The 24,490-nt window shown below is 50.3% G+C and overlaps 1 protein-coding gene across 4 annotated transcripts in view; it reads right to left on the bottom strand.

The window, feature by feature from the left end:
• The window catches only part of CSPG5 (chondroitin sulfate proteoglycan 5), a 63,419-nt gene that overhangs the window by 21,813 nt on the left and 17,116 nt on the right, over nucleotides 1–24,490 (bottom strand). The window contains exons 3-4 of one of the 4 annotated variants that reach the window (XM_072154517.1): nucleotides 3,150–3,338; nucleotides 147–300 (exon numbers count right to left, since the gene is read on the bottom strand). In XM_072154517.1, coding sequence (XP_072010618.1) covers nucleotides 147–300; nucleotides 3,150–3,338 — 343 coding nt within the window. Of the gene's footprint in view, nucleotides 1–146; nucleotides 304–3,149; nucleotides 3,339–24,490 lie in introns of all 4 variants that reach the window. The other 3 variants (XM_072154520.1, XM_072154518.1, XM_072154516.1) reach the window with 3 other exon arrangements.

A 24,490-nucleotide genomic window follows, 5' to 3' on the forward strand; every position in this document is an offset into this window, starting at 1 on the left:
ATTGGCTCTATCAGGCAGTGATTGCCCAGGAGGGGGGGGTCATGCTGTAGGAGATATGGGGGTCCCGTTTGCTCTCTGAACCCGCCCTGCTCAGTGGGGGGCAGCTTGCAGCATGCAGAAGGGGAGACATGAAACAGAGGAGTTACCTGACAGATAACGTTATCATAGTAAGCCATGGCACGCACATGGGGGGACAGTGTACATGGAGTGTCGCAGAGTTTCCTTACATTTGGGTGGGAGCCTTCCGCAATGGTGGAGAGCGAGAAATTATCATTGTGGAGCTCGGAGGGAGTCCGGTACCTGCTGCAAGAGAAGAAGAGTCACCAACCCGAGACACACATCTGCTCTCTGTTATCAGCCAGTCACACCTTCACTACTGCTGAGAACACGGCACAAGGATCAGGGATGTTCAGAGCAACTCAGTCTGGGGGTCCTAAGTCTCATCCTGCCTGGGGGTCCTAAGTCTCATCCTGCCTGGGGGTCCTAAGTCTCATCCTGTCAGGGGGTCCTAAGTCTCATCCTGTCAGGGGGTCCTAAGTCTCATCCTGTCTGGGGGTCCCTCAGTCTCATCCTGTCTGGGGGTCCTCCGTCTCATCCTGTCTGGGGGTCCCTCAGTCTCATCCTGTCTGGGGGTCCCTCGGTCTCATCCTGTCTGGGGGTCCTAAGTCTCATCCTGTCTGGGGGTCCCTCAGTCTCATCCTGTCTGGGGGTCCCTCAGTTTCATCCTCTCTGGGGGTCCCTCCGTCTCATCCTGTCTGGGGGGGTCCCTCTGTCTCATCCTGTCTGGGGGGGTCCCTCAGTCTCATCCTGTCTGGGGGTCCCTCAGTCTCGTCCTGTCTGGGGGTCCCTAAGTCTCATCCTGTCTGGGGGTCCCTCAGTCTCATCCTGTCTGGGGGTCCCTCAGTCTCATCCTATCTGGGGGTCCCTCAGTCTCATCCTCTCTGGGGGTCCCTCGGTCTCATCCTGTCTGGGGGTCCCTCAGTCTCATCCTCTCTGGGGGTCCCTCGGTCTCATCCTGTCTGGGGGTCCCTCAGTCTCATCCTGTCTGGGGGTCCCTCAGTCTCGTCCTGTCTGGGGGTCCCTCAGTCTCGTCCTGTCTGGGGGTCCCTCAGTCTCATCCTGTCTGGGGGTCCCTCAGTCTCATCCTGTCTGGGGGTCCCTCCGTCTCATCCTGTCTGGGGGTCCCTCGGTCTCATCCTGTCTGGGGGTCCCTCGGTCTCATCCTGTCTGGGGGTCCCTCGGTCTCATCCTGTCTGGGGGTCCCTCGGTCTCATCCTGTCTGGGGGTCCCTCGGTCTCATCCTGTCTGGGGGTCCCTCGGTCTCATCCTGTCTGGGGGGGTCCCTCGGTCTCATCCTGTCTGGGAGACCCTCGGTCTCATCCTGTCTGGGGGTCCCTCGGTCTCATCCTGCCTGGGGGTCCCTCAGTCTCATCCTGTCTGGGGGTCCCTCAGTCTCATCCTGTCTGGGGGTCCCTCAGTCTCATCCTGTCTGGGGGGGTCCCTCTGTCTCATCCTGTCTGGGGGGGTCCCTCAGTCTCATCCTGTCTGGGGGTCCCTCAGTCTCATCCTGTCTGGGGGTCCCTCAGTCTCATCCTGTCTGGGGGTCCCTCGGTCTCATCCTGTCTGGGGGACCCTCGGTCTCATCCTGTCTGGGGGTCCCTCGGTCTCATCCTGTCTGGGGGTCCCTCGGTCTCATCCTGTCTGGGGGACCCTCGGTCTCATCCTGTCTGGGGGTCCCTCGGTCTCATCCTGTCTGGGGGTCCCTCAGTCTCGTCCTGTCTGGGGGTCCCTAAGTCTCATCCTGTCTGGGGGTCCCTCAGTCTCATCCTGTCTGGGGGTCCCTCAGTCTCATCCTGTCTGGGGGTCCCTCAGTCTCATCCTGTCTGGGGGTCCCTCAGTCTCATCCTGTCTGGGGGTCCCTCAGTCTCATCCTGTCTGGGGGTCCCTCAGTCTCATCCTCTCTGGGGGTCCCTCGGTCTCATCCTCTCTGGGGGTCCCTCGGTCTCATCCTGTCTGGGGGTCCCTCGGTCTCATCCTGTCTGGGGGTCCCTCGGTCTCATCCTGTCTGGGGGTCCCTCAGTCTCATCCTGTCTGGGGGTCCCTCAGTCTCATCCTGTCTGGGGGTCCCTCAGTCTCATCCTGTCTGGGGGTCCCTCAGTCTCATCCTGGGTATCTGGACTCACTGATGGACTGCAATAGCACCCCTATAATGCACCCCTCACCCTCCCCCAGCTTCAACCACCGGACCCCAAGTACTACTGCAAGATGTCATATGATATGTGATCCTCCGAGACCGTACCACACAGAAAAGCTTAGATACACTCAGCAGACTGTATCACACATATAAGGATTAGATACACAGCTCAGCAGACAGTATCACACAGGATGGGATTAGATACACAGCTCAGCAGTATCACACAGGATAGGATTAGATACACAGCTCAGCAGATAGTACCACACAGGATAGGATTAGATACACAGCTCAGCAGACAGTATCACACAGGATAGGATTAGATACACAGCTCAGCAGACAGTATCACACAGGATAGGATTAGATACACAGCTCAGCAGGCAGTATCACACAGGATAGGATTAGATACACAGCTCAGCAGACAGTATCACACAGGATAGGATTAGATACACAGCTCAGCAGACAGTATCACACAGGATAGGATTAGATACACAGCTCAGCAGACAGTATCACACAGGATGGGATTAGATACACAGCTCAGCAGGCAGTATCACACAGGAGGGGATTAGATACACAGCTCAGCAGACAGTATCACACAGGATAGGATTAGATACACAGCTCAGCAGACAGTATCACACAGGATAGGATTAGATACACAGCTCAGCAGACAGTATCACACAGGAGAGGATTAGATACACAGCTCAGCAGACAGTACCACACAGGATAGGATTAGATACACAGCTCAGCAGACAGTATCACACAGGATAGGATTAGATACACAGCTCAGCAGACAGTATCACACAGGATAGGATTAGATACACAGCTCAGCAGACAGTATCACACAGGACAGGATTAGATACACAGCCCATGAGACAGTACCACACAGGATTGGTCTAGGTAGACATGGGATTAGATACACTGACTATGTGGTACATCTTTCTGTTAGGGGGTCACTTACTTTCTCTTGCGTAGTTTGTAATTTTCGGTTTTGAGTAAATAGAGTTTTTTGGCGAAGAACACGGTCATCATGAAGAGGAGGAGGACGACGAGGGCGGCGGTGCCCACGGCCACACACATGACCTGGAAGTCAGTGATGATGGACTCACAGCGCAGCCCCTTGTGCCAGATGTAGTCCTGGGTGTTACACCTGCAAAACACAAGAGGTAAGTGCACCCCCAGAGGAAGGACCTGCCGACTACCACTCAGCTCTAACTGTACTAACCACTGAGCCAACCGGTTATACTAACCACTGAGCCCACCCACTACACTAACCACTGAGCCCACCGGCTATACTAACCACTGAGCCCACCGGCTATACTAACCACTGAGCCCACCGACTATACTAACCACTGAGCCCACCGGCTATACTAACCACTGAGCCCACCACCTATACTAACCACTGAGCCCACCCGCTATACTAACCACTGAGCCACCACCTATACTAACCACTGAGCCCACCAGCTATACTAACCACTGAGCCACCACCTATACTAACCACTGAGCTCACCGACTATACTAACCACTGAGCCACCACCTATACTAACCACTGAGCCCACCGACTATACTAACCACTGAGCCACCACCTATACTAACCACTGAGCCCACCGACTATACTAACCACTGAGCCCACCAGCTATACTAACCACTGAGCCCACCGACTATACTAACCACTGAGCCCACCGACTATACTAACCACTGAGCCCACCGACTATACTAACCACTGAGCCACCACCTATACTAACCACTGAGCCCACCCGCTATACTAACCACTGAGCCACCACCTATACTAACCACTGAGCCCACCAGCTATACTAACCACTGAGCCACCACCTATACTAACCACTGAGCCCACCGACTATACTAACCACTGAGCCACCACCTATACTAACCACTGAGCCCACCGACTATACTAACCACTGAGCCACCACCTATACTAACCACTGAGCCCACCGACTATACTAACCACTGAGCCCACCAGCTATACTAACCACTGAGCCCACCGACTATACTAACCACTGAGCCCACCGACTATACTAACCACTGAGCCCACCGACTATACTAACCACTGAGCCACCACCTATACTAACCACTGAGCCCACCCGCTATACTAACCACTGAGCCACCACCTATACTAACCACTGAGCCCACCAGCTATACTAACCACTGAGCCACCACCTATACTAACCACTGAGCCCACCGACTATACTAACCACTGAGCCACCACCTATACTAACCACTGAGCCCACCGACTATACTAACCACTGAGCCACCACCTATACTAACCGCTGAGCCCACCGACTATACTAACCACTGAGCCACCACCTATACTAACCACTGAGCTCACCCACTATACTAACCACTGAGCCACCACCTATACTAACCACTGAGCCCACCGGCTATACTAACCACTGAGCCACCACCTATACTAACCACTGAGCCCACCGACTATACTAACCACTGAGCCACCACCTATACTAACCACTGAGCCCACCGACTATACTAACCACTGAGCCACCACCTATACTAACCACTGAGCCCACCGACTATACTAACCACTGAGCCCACCAGCTATACTAACCACTGAGCCCACCGACTATACTAACCACTGAGCCCACCGACTATACTAACCACTGAGCCCACCGACTATACTAACCACTGAGCCACCACCTATACTAACCACTGAGCCCACCCGCTATACTAACCACTGAGCCACCACCTATACTAACCACTGAGCCCACCGACTATACTAACCACTGAGCCCACCAGCTATACTAACCACTGAGCCCACCGACTATACTAACCACTGAGCCACAACTATACTAACCACTGAGCCACCACCTATACTAAACACTGAGCCCACCGACTATACTAACCACTGAGCCCACCGACTATACTAACCACTGAGCCACCACCTATACTAACCACTGAGCCCACCGACTATACTAACCACTGAGCCACCACCTATACTAACCACTGAGCCCACCGACTATACTAACCACTGAGCCCACCAGCTATACTAACCACTGAGCCCACCGACTATACTAACCACTGAGCCCACCGACTATACTAACCACTGAGCCACCACCTATACTAACCACTGAGCCCACCCGCTATACTAACCACTGAGCCACCACCTATACTAACCACTGAGCCCACCAGCTATACTAACCACTGAGCCACCACCTATACTAACCACTGAGCCCACCGACTATACTAACCACTGAGCCACCACCTATACTAACCACTGAGCCCACCGACTATACTAACCACTGAGCCACCACCTATACTAACCGCTGAGCCCACCGACTATACTAACCACTGAGCCACCACCTATACTAACCACTGAGCTCACCCACTATACTAACCACTGAGCCACCACCTATACTAACCACTGAGCCCACCGGCTATACTAACCACTGAGCCACCACCTATACTAACCACTGAGCCCACCGACTATACTAACCACTGAGCCACCACCTATACTAACCACTGAGCCCACCGACTATACTAACCACTGAGCCACCAACTATACCAGTGATGGAGAACCTTTTAGAGACCGAGTGCCCAAACTACAACAAAAACCCGCTTATTTATCGCAAAGTGCCAACACAGAAATTTAATTTGTGATTTATACTCCTTTCTATGTCACAGTTTTCATTGATACCAGCACCTGAGGACACCAATAAAGCTCTGTGCACAGCAAGTCCTGGGCTGTCTGGGACTGCAGGAAGATACCTGGAGTCATCTCTGGTGATGGCCTAAGTGCCCACAGAAAGGGCTCTGAGTGCCACCAGTGCCATAGGTTAGCCATCACTGACCTATACTAACCACTGAGCCCACCGACTATACTAACCACTGAGCCCACCGACTATACTAACCACTGAGCCACCACCTATACTAACCACTGAGCCCACCGACTATACTAACCACTAAGCCCACCGACTATACTAACCACTGAGCCCACCGACTATACTAACCACTGAGCCCACCGACTATACTAACCACTGAGCCCACCGACTATACTAACCACTGAGCCCACCGACTATACTAACCACTGAGCCCACCGACTATACTAACCACTGAGCCCACCGACTATACTAACCACTGAGCCCACCGACTATACTAACCACTGAGCCCACCGACTATACTAACCACTGAGCCACCGACTATACTAACCACTGAGCCCACCGACTATACTAACCACTGAGCCACCGACTATACTAACCACTGAGCCACCGACTAGTTACTGTATAAATTGTCATGTTGGTGCTTTATGGTGAATAAGTGGGTGTTGGTTGTAGTTTGGGCGCCCGGTCTCTAAAAGGTTCTCCATCACTGACCTGGGATGATGTCATGATCACATGACCTGCAGGGAAATGTACAGGCCGCAGCCTGAAGAAGATTACAGGACTGCTGATTGTGAGGTGAGGGGGAAACATGGGGGTCTGTGAGGAGAGGAGGAGACATGGGGGTCTGTGTGAGGAGAGGGGGAGACATGGGGGTCTGTGTGAGGAGAGGGGGAGACATGGGGGTCTGTGTGAGGAGAGGAGGAGACATGGGGGTCTGTGTGAGGAGAGGAGGAGACATGGGGGTCTGTGTGAGGAGAGGAGGAGACATGGGGGTCTGTGTGAGGAGAGGAGGAGACATGGGGGTCTGTGTGAGGAGAGGGGGAGACATGGGGGTCTGTGTGAGGAGAGGAGGAGACATGGGGGGTCTGTGTGAGGAGAGGAGGAGACATGGGGGGTCTGTGTGAGGAGAGGAGGAGACATGGGGGGTCTGTGTGAGGAGAGGAGGAGACATGGGGGTCTGTGTGAGGAGAGGAGGAGACATGGGGGGTCTGTGTGAGGAGAGGAGGAGACATGGGGGGTCTGTGTGAGGAGAGGAGGAGACATGGGGGGTCTGTGTGAGGAGAGGAGGAGACATGGGGGGTCTGTGTGAGGAGAGGAGGAGACATGGGGGGTCTGTGTGAGGAGAGGGGGAGACATGGGGGGTCTGTGTGAGGAGAGGAGGGGACATGGGGGTCTGTGTGAGGAGAGGAGGAGACATGGGGGGTCTGTGTGAGGAGAGGAGGAGACATGGGGGGTCTGTGTGAGGAGAGGAGGAGACATGGGGGTCTGTGTGAGGAGAGGAGGAGACATGGGGGTCTGTGTGAGGAGAGGAGGAGACATGGGGGTCTGTGTGAGGAGAGGAGGAGACATGGGGGTCTGTGTGAGGAGAGGAGGAGACATGAGGGTCTGTGTGAGGAGAGGAGGAGACATGGGGGGTCTGTGAGAGGAGGGGACATGGGGGGTCTGTGTGAGGAGAGGGGGAGACATGGGGGTCTGTGTGAGGAGAGGAGGAGACATGGGGGGTCTGTGTGAGGAGAGGAGGAGACATGGGGGTCTGTGTGAGGAGAGGAGGAGACATGGGGGTCTGTGTGAGGAGAGGGGGAGACATGGGGGGTCTGTGTGAGGAGAGGAGGAGACATGGGGGGTCTGTGTGAGGAGAGGAGGAGACATGGGGGGTCTGTGTGAGGAGAGGAGGAGACATGGGGGGTCTGTGTGAGGAGAGGGGGAGACATGGGGGGTCTGTGTGAGGAGGAGACATGGGGGGTCTGTGTGAGGAGAGGAGGAGACATGGGGGGTCTGTGTGAGGAGAGGAGGAGACATGGGGGTCTGTGTGAGGAGAGGAGGAGACATGGGGGGTCTGTGTGAGGAGAGGAGGAGACATGGGGGTCTGTGTGAGGAGAGGAGGAGACATGGGGGGTCTGTGTGAGGAGAGGGGGAGACATGGGGGTCTGTGAGGAGAGGAGGAGACATGGGGGGTCTGTGTGAGGAGAGGAGGAGACATGGGGGGTCTGTGTGAGGAGAGGAGGAGACATGGGGGTCTGTGTGAGGAGAGGAGGAGACATGGGGGGTCTGTGTGAGGAGAGGAGGAGACATGGGGGGTCTGTGTGAGGAGAGGAGGAGACATGGGGGGTCTGTGTGAGGAGAGGAGGAGACATGGGGGTCTGTGTGAGGAGAGGGGGAGACATGGGGGGTCTGTGAGGAGAGGAGGAGACATGGGGGGTCTGTGTGAGGAGAGGAGGAGACATGGGGGGTCTGTGTGAGGAGAGGAGGAGACATGGGGGTCTGTGTGAGGAGAGGAGGGGACATGGGGGTCTGTGTGAGGAGAGGGGGAGACATGGGGGTCTGTGTGAGGAGAGGAGGAGACATGGGGGTCTGTGTGAGGAGAGGAGGAGACATGGGGGGTCTGTGTGAGGAGAGGGGGAGACATGGGGGGTCTGTGTGAGGAGAGGGGGAGACATGGGGGGTCTGTGAGGAGAGGAGGAGACATGGGGGGTCTGTGTGAGGAGAGGAGGAGACATGGGGGGTCTGTGTGAGGAGAGGAGGAGACATGGGGGTCTGTGTGAGGAGAGGAGGAGACATGGGGGGTCTGTGAGGAGAGGAGGAGACATGGGGGTCTGTGTGAGGAGAGGGGGAGACATGGGGGTCTGTGTGAGGAGAGGGGGAGACATGGGGGTCTGTGTGAGGAGAGGAGGAGACATGGGGGGTCTGTGTGAGGAGAGGGGGAGACATGGGGGGTCTGTGTGAGGAGAGGAGGAGACATGGGGGTCTGTGAGGAGAGGAGGAGACATGGGGGGTCTGTGTGAGGAGAGGGGGAGACATGGGGGTCTGTGTGAGGAGAGGGGGAGACATGGGGGGTCTGTGTGAGGAGAGGGGGAGACATGGGGGGTCTGTGTGAGGAGAGGGGGAGACATGGGGGGTCTGTGTGAGGAGAGGAGGAGACATGGGGGTCTGTGTGAGGAGAGGAGGAGACATGGGGGTCTGTCTGTGGCCCCTGTGCTTAAATACTCTGTGCTGCTGATTTCTCGTGGTATCTGGATTTCCCATAACCCTGGAAGTGATTAATTAATAATAATTCTTTATTTATATAGCGCACACAGATGCCGCAGCGCTGCACAGAGTTTGCCAAATCCGTCCCTGTCCCCATGGAGCTCACAATCTAATCACCTACCAGTATGTATGGAGTGTGGGAGGAAAACCCATGCAAACGCGGAGAGAACATACAAACTCTTTGCAGATGCTGACCCTAGGACATGAACCCAGGTCCCCAGCGCTGCAAGGCTTTAATGCTAATCACTGAGCCACCGTGCTGCAAGGCTTTAATGCTAATCACTGAGCCACCGTGCTGCAAGGCTGTAATGCTAACCGCTGAGCCACCGTGCTGCAAGGCTGTAATGCTAACCGCTGAGCCACCGTGCTGCAAGGCTGTAATGCTAACCGCTGAGCCACCGTGCTGCAAGGCTGTAATGCTAACCGCTGAGCCACCGTTCTGCAAAGCTGTAATGCTAACCGCTGAGCCACCGTGCTGCAAGGCTGTAATGCTAACCACTGAGCCCTCTTGCTGCAAGGCTGTAATGCTAACCCCTAAGCCATCTTGCTGCAAGGCAGTAATGCTAACTGCTAAGCCACCGTGCTGCAAGGCTGTAGTGCTAACCACTGAGCCATCTTGCTGCAAGGCAGTAATGCTGACCACTGAGCCACCGTGCTGCCCTCTGCAGCAGATCAATGTCTGATAATCCTTCTCTTCAGGGGCCCTCGGTATTGATTGTTCCTGTGGAGGAGACCCCCGCTGTGCTTTACTCGCCTGTGATTCCTGGATACGTTTATTCCTCGATCACATGAGGATTAGGGGGAGGGCTGGCGATGCAAACAACATGGAGCCCCCTAATCTCTGGGACCCCAAACAAAATTACGTCTGGACCGAATCCTCTCCCTGCCCTCCTGATCCCTGGGGCCCTCCTGATCCCTGGGGCCCTCCTGATCCCTGAGGGGCCCTCCTGATCCCTGAGGGGCCCTCCTGATCCCTGAGGGGCCCTCCTGATCCCTGAGGGGCCCTCCTGATCCCTGAGGGGCCCTCCTGATCCCTGAGGGGCCCTCCTGATCCCTGAGGGGCCCTCCTGATATGTAGGGGACCCAACTGGCAACTCTGCCCCAATCCTCCCCACCTTCCCCAACATGGCAGCTCTGCCCCCCACCAACCCGGCGGCTCTGCCAGCACAAGCTGCTTCTATAAAAAGATTCTGCCATCCTCTGCACTGAAGCGCCGCCATCATGAATATTTATGTGCATTCAGGAAGCAGCGGCGAAGACGGCGGAATCTGAAGACCCTCAAGGTGAAGAGAAAACAAACCGACTAATCCCAGAGAGGGAGAAGACAAGGGTAGGAGGAGGACACAGGGGCGGCCGCATCACTACCAAAACCAAAACCGCACCCTGTAGTGTCCCGGAGTGACCCCCATATATTACCCCCCGCACATTATTACACGGATCAACACAAATACACAATGCCAGGAGGCTGCAGGAAAGGCACCCAGAGGAGACCAGAGAGCAAGGAAGGAGCAGATTATAGTATTCTAGTACATAGGGGGCGGTATTATAGTAGTTATATTCCTGTACATAGGGGGCAGTAATATAGTAGTTATATTCCTGTACATAGGGGGCAGTATTATAGTAGTTATATTCTTGTACATAGGGGGCAGTATTATAGTAGTTATATTCTAGTACACAGGGGGCAGTATTATAGTAGTTATATTCCTGTACATAGGGGGCAGTATTATAGTAGTTATATTCTTGTACATAGGGGGCAGTATTATAGTAGTTATATTCCTGTACATAGGGAGCAGTATTATAGTAGTTATATTCCTGTACATAGGGGGCAGTATTATAGTAGTTATATTCCTGTACATAGGGAGCAGTATTATAGTAGTTATATTCTTGTACATAGGGGGCAGTATTATAGTAGTTATATTCCTGTACATAGGGGGCAGTATTATAGTAGTTATATTCCTGTACATAGGGGGCAGTATTATAGTAGTTATATTCCTGTACATAGGGGGCAGTATTATAGTAGTTATATTCCTGTACATAGGGGGCAGTATTATAGTAGTTATATTCCTGTACATAGGGAGCAGTATTATAGTAGTTATATTCTTGTACATAGGGGGCAGTATTATAGTAGTTATATTCCTGTACATAGGGGGCAGTATTATAGTAGTTATATTCCTGTACATAGGGGGCAGTATTATAGTAGTTATATTCCTGTACATAGGGGGCAGTATTATAGTAGTTATATTCCTGTACATAGGGGGCAGTATTATAGTAGTTATATTCCTGTACATAGGGGGCAGTATTATAGTAGTTATATTCTTGTACATAGGGGGCAGTATTATAGTAGTTATATTCCTGTACATAGGGGGCAGTATTATAGTAGTTATATTCCTGTACATAGGGGGCAGTATTATAGTAGTTATATTCTTGTACATAGGGGGCAGTATTATAGTAGTTATATTCCTGTACATAGGGGCCAGTATTATAGTAGTTATATTCTTGTACATAGGGGGCAGTATTATAGTAGTTATATTCTTGTACATAGGGGCCAGTATTATAGTAGTTATATTCTTGTACATAGGGGGCAGTATTATAGTAGTTATATTCTTGTACATAGGGGCCAGTATTATAGTAGTTATATTCTTGTACATAGGGGGCAGTATTATAGTAGTTATATTCTTGTACATACAGGGAAGTATTATAGTAGTTATATTCCTGTACATAGGGGGCAGTATTATAGTAGTTATATTCCTGTACATATGGGGCAGTATTATAGTAGTTATATTCCTGTACATAGGGGGCAGTATTATAGTAGTTATATTCTTGTACATAGGGGGCAGTATTATAGTAGTTATATTCCTGTACATAGGGGGCAGTATTATAGTAGTTATATTCCTGTACATAGGGGGCAGTATTATAGTAGTTATATTCCTGTACATAGGGGACAGTATTATAGTAGTTATATTCCTGTACATAGAGGGCAGTATTATAGTAGTTATATTCTTGTACATAGGGGGCAGTATTATAGTAGTTATATTCCTGTACATAGGGGGCAGTATTATAGTAGTTATATTCTTGTACATAGAGGGCAGTATTATAGTAGTTATATTCCTGTACATAGGGGGCAGTATTATAGTAGTTATATTCCTGTACATAGGGGGCAGTATTATAGTAGTTATATTCCTGTACATAGGTGGCAGTATTATAGTAGTTATATCCCTGTACATGGGGGGCCGTATTATTGTAGTTATACTCCTGTACATAGGGGGCAGTATTATAGTAGTTATATACTTGTACATAGGGGGCAGTATTATAGTAGTTATATTCCTGTACATAGGGGCAGTATTATAGTAGTTAGATTCTTGTACATAGGGGGCAGTATTATAGTAGTTATATTCTTGTACATAGGGGGCAGTATTATAGTAGTTATATTCTTGTACATAGGTGGCAGTATTATAGTAGTTATATTCCTGTACATAGGGGGCAGTATTATAGTAGTTATATTCCTGTACATAGGGGGCAGTATTATAGTAGTTATATTCCTGTACATAGTGGGCAGTATTATAGTAGTTATATTCCTGTACATAGTGGCAGTATTATAGTAGTTATATTCCTGTACATAGGGGGCAGTATGATAGTAGTTATATTCCTGTACATAGGGGGCAGTATTATAGTAGTTATATTCTTGTACATAGGGGGCAGTATTATAGTAGTTATATTCTTGTACATAGGGGGCAGTATTATAGTAGTTAGATTCTTGTACATATGGGACAGTATTATAGTAGTTATATTCCTGTACATAGGGGGCAGTATTATAGTAGTTATATTCCTGTACATAGGGGGCCGTATTATTGTAGTTATACTCCTGTACATATGGGACAGTATTATAGTAGTTATATTCTTGTACATAGGGGGCAGTATTATAGTAGTTATATTCTTGTACATAGGGGGCAGTATTATATCAGTTATATTCCTGTACATAGGGGGCAGTATTATAGTAGTTATATTCTTGTACATAGGGGCAGTATTATAGTAGTTATATTCCTGTACATAGGGGGCAGTATTATAGTAGTTATATTCCTGTACATAGGGGGCAGTATTATAGTAGTTATATTCCTGTACATAGGGGGCAGTATTATAGTAGTTATATTCTTGTACATAGGGGGCAGTATTATAGTAGTTATATTCCTGTACATAGTGGGCAGTATTATAGTAGTTATATTCCTGTACATAGGGGGCAGTATTATAGTAGTTAGATTCTTGTACATAGGGGGCAGTATTATAGTAGTTATATTCTTGTACATAGGGGGCAGTATTATAGTAGTTATATTCTTGTACATAGGTGGCAGTATTATAGTAGTTATATTCCTGTATAACTAATGACTGTACTTGCTGCTCCATGTGATGCTTGCTGGCACTTGTAGTTCCCAGCCAGTGAGTTCCTCATTCATTACATTCAGCTTTCTCTGCCAGAAACCTCTCTAGTTTTTCATTGTCTTGGTCCTGAAGCTTTCATTCCAGTGCACTGATAATTGGAGGGGGGTGGGGAGTGAGGGGCTCAGATATTTGCATCACAAAACTTCAAAAAGCCCCTTGTATACCGGTCACTGGCAGAGCCCGGACTCTCCCGTCTTTTATGGCTGCTCCAGTTACAAGGGAAGCGCTGAGTAGACCCCGGATCTTGCCAGATACAATTAGTATGTCGGCAGGGGGGGCTCGGGGTCAGTATAAATCTCCAGTGATTAGCCGGCTTTGAGACTATCCTCACCACAATGCCAGCCTGTCTGTGGTACAATGCCACTCAGAGACTTTCATAGCGCGGCTCCCATGTTCTAGGAACGCATCCAGGGCGATCACTGGGTATAAAATGCTTCAATGACAGATGGTAGAATGGAAAATCACCGGAGGCTGCGGAGGACCAGAGATCACAAGGGCAAGGAGGCTGCGGAGGACTAGAGATCACTAGAAAGAAGAGGCTGCAGAGGACCAGAGATCACAAGGGCAAGCAGGCTGTGGATGAGTGAAGACCAAAAGGTGGAAGTGGCGGAGGACTGAGTATCACCAGGAAGAGGAGGCTGCGGAGGACCAGAGATCACAAGGGCAAGCAGGCTGTGGATGAGTGAAGACCAAAAGGTGGAAGTGGCGGAGGACTGAGTATCACCAGGAAGAGGAGGCTGCGGAGGACCAGAAATCACAAGGACGAGGAGCCTGCAGAGGACTAGAGATCACTAGAAAGAAGAGGCTGTGGAGGACCAGAGATCACTAGAAAGAAGAGGCTGTGGAGGACCAGAGATCACTAGAAAGAAGAGGCTGTGGAGGACCAGAGATCACTAGAAAGAAGAGGCTGTGGAGGACCAGAGATCACTAGAAAGAAGAGGCTGTGGAGGACCAGAGATCACTAGAAAGAAGAGGCTGTGGAGGACCAGAGATCACTAGAAAGAAGAGGCTGTGGAGGACCAGAGATCACTAGAAAGAAGAGGCTGTGGAGGACCAGAGATCACTAGAAAGAAGAGGCTGTGGAGGACCAGAGATCACTAGAAAGAAGAGGCTGTGGAGGACCAGAGATCACTAGAAAGAAGAGGCTGTGGAGGACCAGAGATCACTAGAAAGAAGAGGCTGTGGAGGACCAGAAATCACAAGGACGAGGAGCCTGCGGAGGACTAGAGATCACTAGGAAGAAGAGGCTGTGGAGGACCAGAGATCACTAGAAAGAAGAGGCTGTGGAGGACCAGAGATCACTAGGAAGCGAACGCTGTGGTTGAGTGAAGACCACAAGGTGGAAGTGGGTGAAGACTGAAGATCACTAGAAAGAGGAGGCTTCGGAGGACTAAGGATCACTAGGAAGAGGAGGCTTCGGAGGACTAAGGATCACTAGGAAGAGGAGGCTTCGTAGGACTAAGGATCACTAGGAAGAGGAAGCTGCGGAGGACTAAGGATCACTAGGAAGAGGAAGCTGTGGAGGACCAGAGATCAACGGGACAAGGAGGCTGCGCATTAGTGAAGACCACAAGGTGGAAGTGGAGTAGGGCTGAGTATCACTAGGAAGAAGAGGCTGCAGGGGACTAGAGATAACTAGGAAGTGGAGGCTGTGGAAGACCACAAGGTGGAAGTGGCAGAGGACTGAGTATCACTAGGAAGAGGAGGGTGCGAAAGACCAGAGATCACAAGGACAAGGAGGCTGCAGAGGATTAAAGATCACTAGGAAGAGGAGGCTGCGGAGAAACAGAGTGGACGAGGAGGCTGCGGAGCACTCAAATCTCTAGGAAGCGAAGGCTGTGGAGGACTGCAAAGGACCAGAGATCACTAAGAGGAGCAGGTTGCGGAGGACCAGAGATCGCTAAGAGGAGGAGGGTGCGGAGGACCAGAGATCGCTAAAAGGAGGAGGGTGCCGAAGTCCAGAGATCGCTAAGAGGAGCAGGTTGCGGAGGACCAGAGATGCTGCTACTTCCTGCTCTCTATGGAGTGAGGAGGAGGTTATGTGATGCTGCTCCGGCGGCTGCTCACTCTGGATTGAGGGGGAGGTCATGTGATGCTGCTGCTTCCTGCTCACTCTGGAGTGAGGGGGAGGTCATATGATGCTGCTGCTTCCTGCTCACTCTGGAGGGAGGGAGAGGTCATGTGATGCTGCTGCTTCCTGCTCACTCTGGAGTGAGGGGGAGGTCATGTGATGCTGCTGCTTCCTGCTCACTCTGGAGGGAGGGAGAGGTCATGTGATGCTGCTGCTTCCTGCTCACTCTGGAGGGAGGGAGAGGTCATGTGATGCTGCTGCTTCCTGCTCACTCTGGAGGGAGGGGGAGGTCATGTGATGCTGCTGTTGTAGTTGTACACACAGGTGTGAGGCCCAGGAGAGGCAGCAGGCTGTACACATGTAATCCGTAATCCCACCCCCCTGGGACAGCTATGATTGGCCGCTAAGTGTGTGACATCCTCACAGGAAGGGGGTGGTGGCTGTCACCCAGGGCAGTAGTGGCATCAGATTATATCTGCAGGACACGTCCCTTAAATTATTAATAATGACTTGGGGCTAAATGGAAAATTCTATGATAAAATGAATGTGATTTCCAATTCTAGAGCCCAAAATGTAACGTGATATCCTGGAAAATATCCCGGAAAACGGTAAAACTTAGATCCGCGGGACGACAGATTGAGGTCACAGGACGACGAATTAGGAAAGAAGTCTGGGCCGGAGCCGAGGGGCTGGGAGAGGGGGATTAGACCCGCTACTACGGTACCGTGCTATACTACATGGTCTAAGCACTGCATGGCGGTAATAGAGCGCTGTATGGTACTAGATTACTGGGGACTGTATGGTGGTAATAGAGCGCTGTATGGTACTACATTACTAGGGACTGTATGGAGGTAATAGAGCGCTGTATGGTACTAGATTACTGGGGACTGTATGGAGGTAATAGAGCGCTGTATGGTACTACATTACTGGGGACTGTATGGAGGTAATAGAGTGCTGTATGGTACTAGATTACTGGGGACTGTATGGAGGTAATAGAGCGCTGTATGGTACTAGATTACCGGGGACTGTATGGAGGTAATAGAGCGCTGTACGGTACTACATTACTAGGGACTGTATGGAGGTAATAGAGCGCTGTATGGTACTAGATTACTGGGGACTGTATGGAGGTAATAGAGCGCTGTATGGTACTACATTACTAGGGACTGTATGGAGGTAATAGAGCGCTGTATGGTACTAGATTACTGGGGACTGTATGGAGGTAATAGAGCGCTGTATGGTACTAGATTACTGGGGACTGTATGGAGGTAATAGAGCGCTGTATGGTACTAGATTACTGGGGACTGTATGGAGGTAATAGAGCGCTGTATGGTACTAGATTACCGGGGACTGTATGGCGGTAATAGAGCGCTGTATGGTACTAGATTACCGGGGACTGTATGGCGGTAATAGAGCGCTGTATGGTACTAGATTACTGGGGACTGTATGGAGGTAATAGAGCGCTGTATGGTACTAGATTACTGGGGACTGTATGGAGGTAATAGAGCGCTGTATGGTACTAGATTACTGGGGACTGTATGGAGGTAATAGAGCGCTGTATGGTACTAGATTACTGGGGACTGTATGGAGGTAATAGAGCGCTGTATGGCACTAGATTACTGGGGACTGTATGGCGGTAATAGAGCGCTGTATGGTACTAGATTACTGGGGACTGTATGGCGGTAATAGAGCGCTGTATGGTACTAGATTACTGGGGACTGTATGGAGGTAATAGAGCGCTGTATGGTACTAGATTACTGGGGACTGTATGGAGGTAATAGAGCGCTGTATGGTACTAGATTACTGGGGACTGTATGGAGGTAATAGAGCGCTGTATGGTACTAGATTACTGGGACTGTATGCAGGTAATAGAGCGCTGTATGGTACTAGATTACCGGGGACTGTATGGCGGTAATAGAGCGCTGTATGGTACTAGATTACTGGGGACTGTATGGAGGTAATAGAGCGCTGTATGGTACTAGATTACTGGGGACTGTATGGAGGTAATAGAGCGCTGTATGGTACTAGATTACTGGGGACTGTATGGAGGTAATAGAGCGCTGTATGGTACTAGATTACTGGGGACTGTATGGAGGTAATAGAGCGCTGTATGGTACTAGATTACTGGGGACTGTATGCAGGTAATAGAGCGCTGTATGGTACTAGATTACCGGGGACTGTATGGAGGTAATAGAGCTCTGTATGGTACTAGATTACTGGGGACTGTATGGAGGTAATAGAGCGCTGTATGGTACTAGATTACTGGGGACTGTATGGAGGTAATAGAGCGCTGTATGGTACTAGATTACTGGGGACTGTATGGTGGTAATAGAGCGCTGTATGGTACTAGATTACTGGGGACTGTATGGAGGTAATAGAGCGCTGTATGGTACTAGATTACTGGGGACTGTATGGAGGTAATAGAGCGCTGTATGGTACTAGATTACTGGGGACTGTATGGAGGTAATAGAGCGCTGTATGGCACTAGATTACTGGGACTGTATGGAGGTAATAGAGCGCTGTATGGTACTAGATTACTGGGGACTGTATGGAGGTAATAGAGCGCTGTATGGTACTAGATTACTGGGGACTGTATGGTGGTAATAGAGCGCTGTATGGTACTAGATTACTGGGGACTGTATGGAGGTAATAGAGCGCTGTATGGTACTAGATTACTGGGGACTGTATGGAGGTAATAGAGCGCTGTATGGTACTAGATTACTGGGGACTGTATGGCGGTAATAGAGCGCTGTATGGTACTAGATTACTGGGGACTGTATGGAGGTAATAGAGCGCTGTATGGTACTAGATTACTGGGGACTGTATGGCGGTAATAGAGCGCTGTATGGTACTAGATTACTGGGGACTGTATGGGGGTAATAGAGCGCTGTATGGTACTAGATTACTGGGGACTGTATGGAGGTAATAGAGCGCTGTATGGTACTAGATTACTGGGGACTGTATGGAGGTAATAGAGCGCTGTATGGTACTAGATTACTGGGGACTGTATGGAGGTAATAGAGCGCTGTATGGTACTAGATTACTGGGGACTGTATGGAGGTAATAGAGCGCTGTATGGTACTAGATTACTGGGGACTGTATGGAGGTAATAGAGCGCTGTATGGTACTAGATTACTGGGGACTGTATGGCGGTAATAGAGCGCTGTATGGTACTAGATTACTGGGGACTGTATGGTGGTAATAGAGCGCTGTATGGTACTAGATTACTGGGGACTGTATGGAGGTAATAGAGCGCTGTATGGTACTAGATTACTGGGGACTGTATGGCGGTAATAGAGCGCTGTATGGTACTAGATTACTGGGGACTGTATGGAGGTAATAGAGCGCTGTATGGTACTAGATTACTGGGGACTGTATGGAGGTAATAGAGCGCTGTATGGTACTAGATTACTGGGGACTGTATGGAGGTAATAGAGCGCTGTATGGTACTAGATTACTGGGGACTGTATGGCGGTAATAGAGAGCTGTATGGTACTAGATTACTGGGGACTGTATGGAGGTAATAGAGCGCTGTATGGTACTAGATTACTGGGGACTGTATGGAGGTAATAGAGCGCTGTATGGTACTAGATTACTGGGGACTGTATGGCGGTAATAGAGCGCTGTATGGTACTAGATTACTGGGGACTGTATGGAGGTAATAGAGCGCTGTATGGTACTAGATTACTGGGGACTGTATGGTGGTAATAGAGCGCTGTATGGTACTAGATTACTGGGGACTGTATGGAGGTAATAGAGCGCTGTATGGTACTAGATTACTGGGGACTGTATGGCGGTAATAGAGCGCTGTATGGTACTAGATTACTGGGACTGTATGGAGGTAATAGAGCGCTGTATGGTACTAGATTACTGGGGACTGTATGGAGGTAATAGAGCGCTGTATGGTACTAGATTACTGGGACTGTATGGAGGTAATAGAGCGCTGTATGGTACTAGATTACTGGGGACTGTATGGAGGTAATAGAGCGCTGTATGGTACTAGATTACTGGGGACTGTATGGAGGTAATAGAGCGCTGTATGGTACTAGATTACTGGGGACTGTATGGAGGTAATAGAGCGCTGTATGGTACTAGATTACCGGGGACTGTATGGCGGTAATAGAGCGCTGTATGGTACTAGATTACTGGGGACTGTATGGAGGTAATAGAGCGCTGTATGGTACTAGATTACTGGGACTGTATGGAGGTAATAGAGCGCTGTATGGTACTAGATTACTGGGGACTATATGGAGGTAATAGAGCGCTGTATGGTACTAGATTACTGGGGACTGTATGGAGGTAATAGAGCGCTGTATGGTACTAGATTACTGGGGACTGTATGGAGGTAATAGAGCGCTGTATGGTACTAGATTACTGGGGACTGTATGGAGGTAATAGAGCGCTGTATGGTACTAGATTACCGGGGACTGTATGGCGGTAATAGAGCGCTGTATGGTACTAGATTACTGGGGACTGTATGGAGGTAATAGAGCGCTGTATGGTACTAGATTACTGGGGACTGTATGGCGGTAATAGAGCGCTGTATGGTACTAGATTACTGGGGACTGTATGGAGGTAATAGAGCGCTGTATGGTACTAGATTACTGGGGACTGTATGGAGGTAATAGAGCGCTGTATGGTACTAGATTACTGGGGACTGTATGGAGGTAATAGAGCGCTGTATGGTACTAGATTACTGGGGACTGTATGGCGGTAATAGAGCGCTGTATGGTACTAGATTACTGGGGACTGTATGGAGGTAATAGAGCGCTGTATGGTACTAGATTACCGGGGACTGTATGGCGGTAATAGAGCGCTGTATGGTACTAGATTACTGGGGACTGTATGGAGGTAATAGAGCGCTGTATGGTACTAGATTACTGGGGACTGTATGGAGGTAATAGAGCGCTGTATGGTACTAGATTACTGGGGACTGTATGGAGGTAATAGAGCGCTGTATGGTACTAGATTACTGGGGACTGTATGGAGGTAATAGAGCGCTGTATGGTACTAGATTACTGGGGACTGTATGGAGGTAATAGAGCGCTGTATGGTACTAGATTACTGGGGACTGTATGGGGGTAATAGAGCGCTGTATGGTACTAGATTACTGGGGACTGTATGGAGGTAATAGAGCGCTGTATGGTACTAGATTACTGGGGACTGTATGGAGGTAATAGAGCGCTGTATGGTACTAGATTACTGGGGACTGTATGGAGGTAATAGAGCGCTGTATGGTACTAGATTACTGGGGACTGTATGGAGGTAATAGAGCGCTGTATGGTACTAGATTACCGGGGACTGTATGGGGGTAATAGAGCGCTGTATGGTACTAGATTACTGGGGACTGTATGGAGGTAATAGAGCGCTGTATGGTACTAGATTACTGGGGACTGTATGGAGGTAATAGAGCGCTGTATGGTACTAGATTACTGGGGACTGTATGGAGGTAATAGAGCGCTGTATGGTACTAGATTACTGGGGACTGTATGGAGGTAATAGAGCGCTGTATGGTACTAGATTACCGGGGACTGTATGGGGGTAATAGAGCGCTTGTATCTATGTGAGTGTACACTATACACCATTGGGCAGCATTATTTGGCACTATAGAGGCAGTGATCACATGACTCGTGCACTTATGTGGTGGTCCTTAGGGGACTCCTTGTGGGAAGCACACGAGGTGGGGCTTAGGTGCCTCCGCTCTGGCCTCCCTATGGTGTAGACTTGAGGTGGTTTTTAGGGGCTATCACTGGTCTTTTTAAGAGAAACCGAAGGTGGTCCTTGGGGCCTGCGCTAGGACCTCCCTGTGTGACACATATGAGGCAACATTTAGGGACCTAAACTGGGTCCTCCTTGTGGGACTCGCATGAAAAGGAGGTGTTTGTCTTAACCAGCGAACCTACAAGGGACGACCCATGTGCCGTATCTCACTTCCCCATCTTCTGGTTAGACCTTATCCGCAGGACCCGGGGTCACAGGAGGTCCTGGTGGCTCCTCAGGTCTACAGGCCGCACACTTTGAAGCTCCTCACAGCTTACATGTGACCCGAGAGGAAGGAGATCTGGATATAATCAATGGCAGAGGATGTGGATACGAGCGCGGCCAGTCCCAAAATGTGAGCCCGGAAAATAACTCCAGTCCAGAGGCTGTAATTCATATCACATGAGGATGAAAGGAAGATATCAGCACTCCATCCATATCATCAGATGTATGGGGACCATATCCTTCTCCTCACCCCACCCTACAGCCTATCCATCACTAGAGAGCAGCGGTGCCATCACTGAGACTACAGCCTATCCATCACTAGAGAGCAGCGGTGCCATCACTGAGAATACAGCCTATCCATCACTAGAGAGCAGCGGTGCCATCACTGAGAATACAGCCTATCCATCACTAGAGAGCAGCGGTGCCATCACTGAGAATACAGCCTATCCATCACTAGAGAGCAGCGGTGTCATCACTGAGAATACAGCCTATCCATCACTAGAGAGCAGCGGTGTCATCACTGAGAATACAGCCTATCCATCACTAGAGAGCAGCGATGACATCACTGAGAATACAGCCTATCCATCACTAGAGAGCAGCGGTGTCATCACTGAGAATACAGCCTATCCATCACTAGAGAGCAGCGGTGCCATCACTGAGAATACAGCCTATCCATCACTAGAGAGCAGCGGTGCCATCACTGAGAATACAGCCTATCCATCACTAGAGAGCAGCGGCTCCATCACTGAGAATACAGCCTATCCATCACTAGAGAGCAGCGGATACATCACTGAGAATACAGCCTATCCATCACTAGAGAGCAGCGGTGACATCACTGAGAATACAGCCTATCCATCACTAGAGAGCAGCGGTGCCATCACTGAGAATACAGCCTATCCATCACTAGAGAGCAGCGGTGCCATCACTGAGAATACAGCCTATCCATCACTAGAGAGCAGCGGCTCCATCACTGAGAATACAGCCTATCCATCACTAGAGAGCAGCGGCTCCATCACTGAGAATACAGCCTATCCATCACTAGAGAGCAGCGGATACATCACTGAGAATACAGCCTATCCATCACTAGAGAGCAGCGGTGCCATCACTGAGAATACAGCCTATCCATCACTAGAGAGCAGCGGTGCCATCACTGAGAATACAGCCTATCCATCACTAGAGAGCAGCGGTGCCATCACTGAGAATACAGCCTATCCATCACTAGAGAGCAGCGGCGCCATCACTGAGAATACAGCCTATCCATCACTAGAGAGCAGCGGTGTCATCACTGAGAATACAGCCTATCCATCACTAGAGAGCAGCGGTGCCATCACTGAGAATACAGCCTATCCATCACTAGAGAGCAGCGGTGCCATCACTGAGAATACAGCCTATCCATCACTAGAGAGCAGCGGCTCCATCACTGAGAATACAGCCTATCCATCACTAGAGAGCAGCGGATACATCACTGAGAATACAGCCTATCCATCACTAGAGAGCAGCGGTGACATCACTGAGAATACAGCCTATCCATCACTAGAGAGCAGCGGTGCCATCACTGAGAATACAGCCTATCCATCACTAGAGAGCAGCGGTGCCATCACTGAGAATACAGCCTATCCATCACTAGAGAGCAGCGGCTCCATCACTGAGAATACAGCCTATCCATCACTAGAGAGCAGCGGCTCCATCACTGAGAATACAGCCTATCCATCACTAGAGAGCAGCGGATACATCACTGAGAATACAGCCTATCCATCACTAGAGAGCAGCGGTGCCATCACTGAGAATACAGCCTATCCATCACTAGAGAGCAGCGGTGCCATCACTGAGAATACAGCCTATCCATCACTAGAGAGCAGCGGTGCCATCACTGAGAATACAGCCTATCCATCACTAGAGAGCAGCGGCGCCATCACTGAGAATACAGCCTATCCATCACTAGAGAGCAGCGGCGCCATCACTGAGAATACAGCCTATCCATCACTAGAGAGCAGCGGCGCCATCACTGAGAATACAGCCTATCCATCACTAGAGAGCGGTGGTGCCATCACTGAGAATACAGCCTATCCATCACTAGAGAGCAGCGGCGCCATCACTGAGAATACAGCCTATCCATCACTAGAGAGCAGCGGTGCCATCACTGAGAATACAGCCTATCCCTCACTAGAGAGCAGCGGTGCCATCACTGAGAATACAGCCTATCCATCACTAGAGAGCAGCGGTGCCATCACTGAGAATACAGCCTATCCATCACTAGAGAGCAGCGGCTCCATCACTGAGAATACAGCCTATCCATCACTAGAGAGCAGCGGCTCCATCACTGAGAATACAGCCTATCCATCACTAGAGAGCAGCGGATACATCACTGAGAATACAGCCTATCCATCACTAGAGAGCAGCGGTGCCATCACTGAGAATACAGCCTATCCATCACTAGAGAGCAGCGGTGCCATCACTGAGAATACAGCCTATCCATCACTAGAGAGCAGCGGTGCCATCACTGAGAATACAGCCTATCCATCACTAGAGAGCAGCGGCGCCATCACTGAGAATACAGCCTATCCATCACTAGAGAGCAGCGGCGCCATCACTGAGAATACAGCCTATCCATCACTAGAGAGCAGCGGCGCCATCACTGAGAATACAGCCTATCCATCACTAGAGAGCAGCGGTGCCATCACTGAGAATACAGCCTATCCATCACTAGAGAGCAGCGGCGCCATCACTGAGAATACAGCCTATCCATCACTAGAGAGCAGCGGCGCCATCACTGAGAATACAGCCTATTCCTCACTCGAGAGCAGCGGCGTCATCACTGAGAATACAGCCTATCCATCACTAGAGAGCAGCGGTGCCATCACTGAGAATACAGCCTATCCATCACTAGAGAGCAGCGGTGCCATCACTGAGAATACAGCCTATCCATCACTAGAGAGC

This window comes from Engystomops pustulosus, chromosome 5, assembly GCF_040894005.1.
Source record: "Engystomops pustulosus chromosome 5, aEngPut4.maternal, whole genome shotgun sequence".
NCBI classification, from domain to species: Eukaryota; Metazoa; Chordata; class Amphibia; order Anura; family Leptodactylidae; genus Engystomops; species Engystomops pustulosus.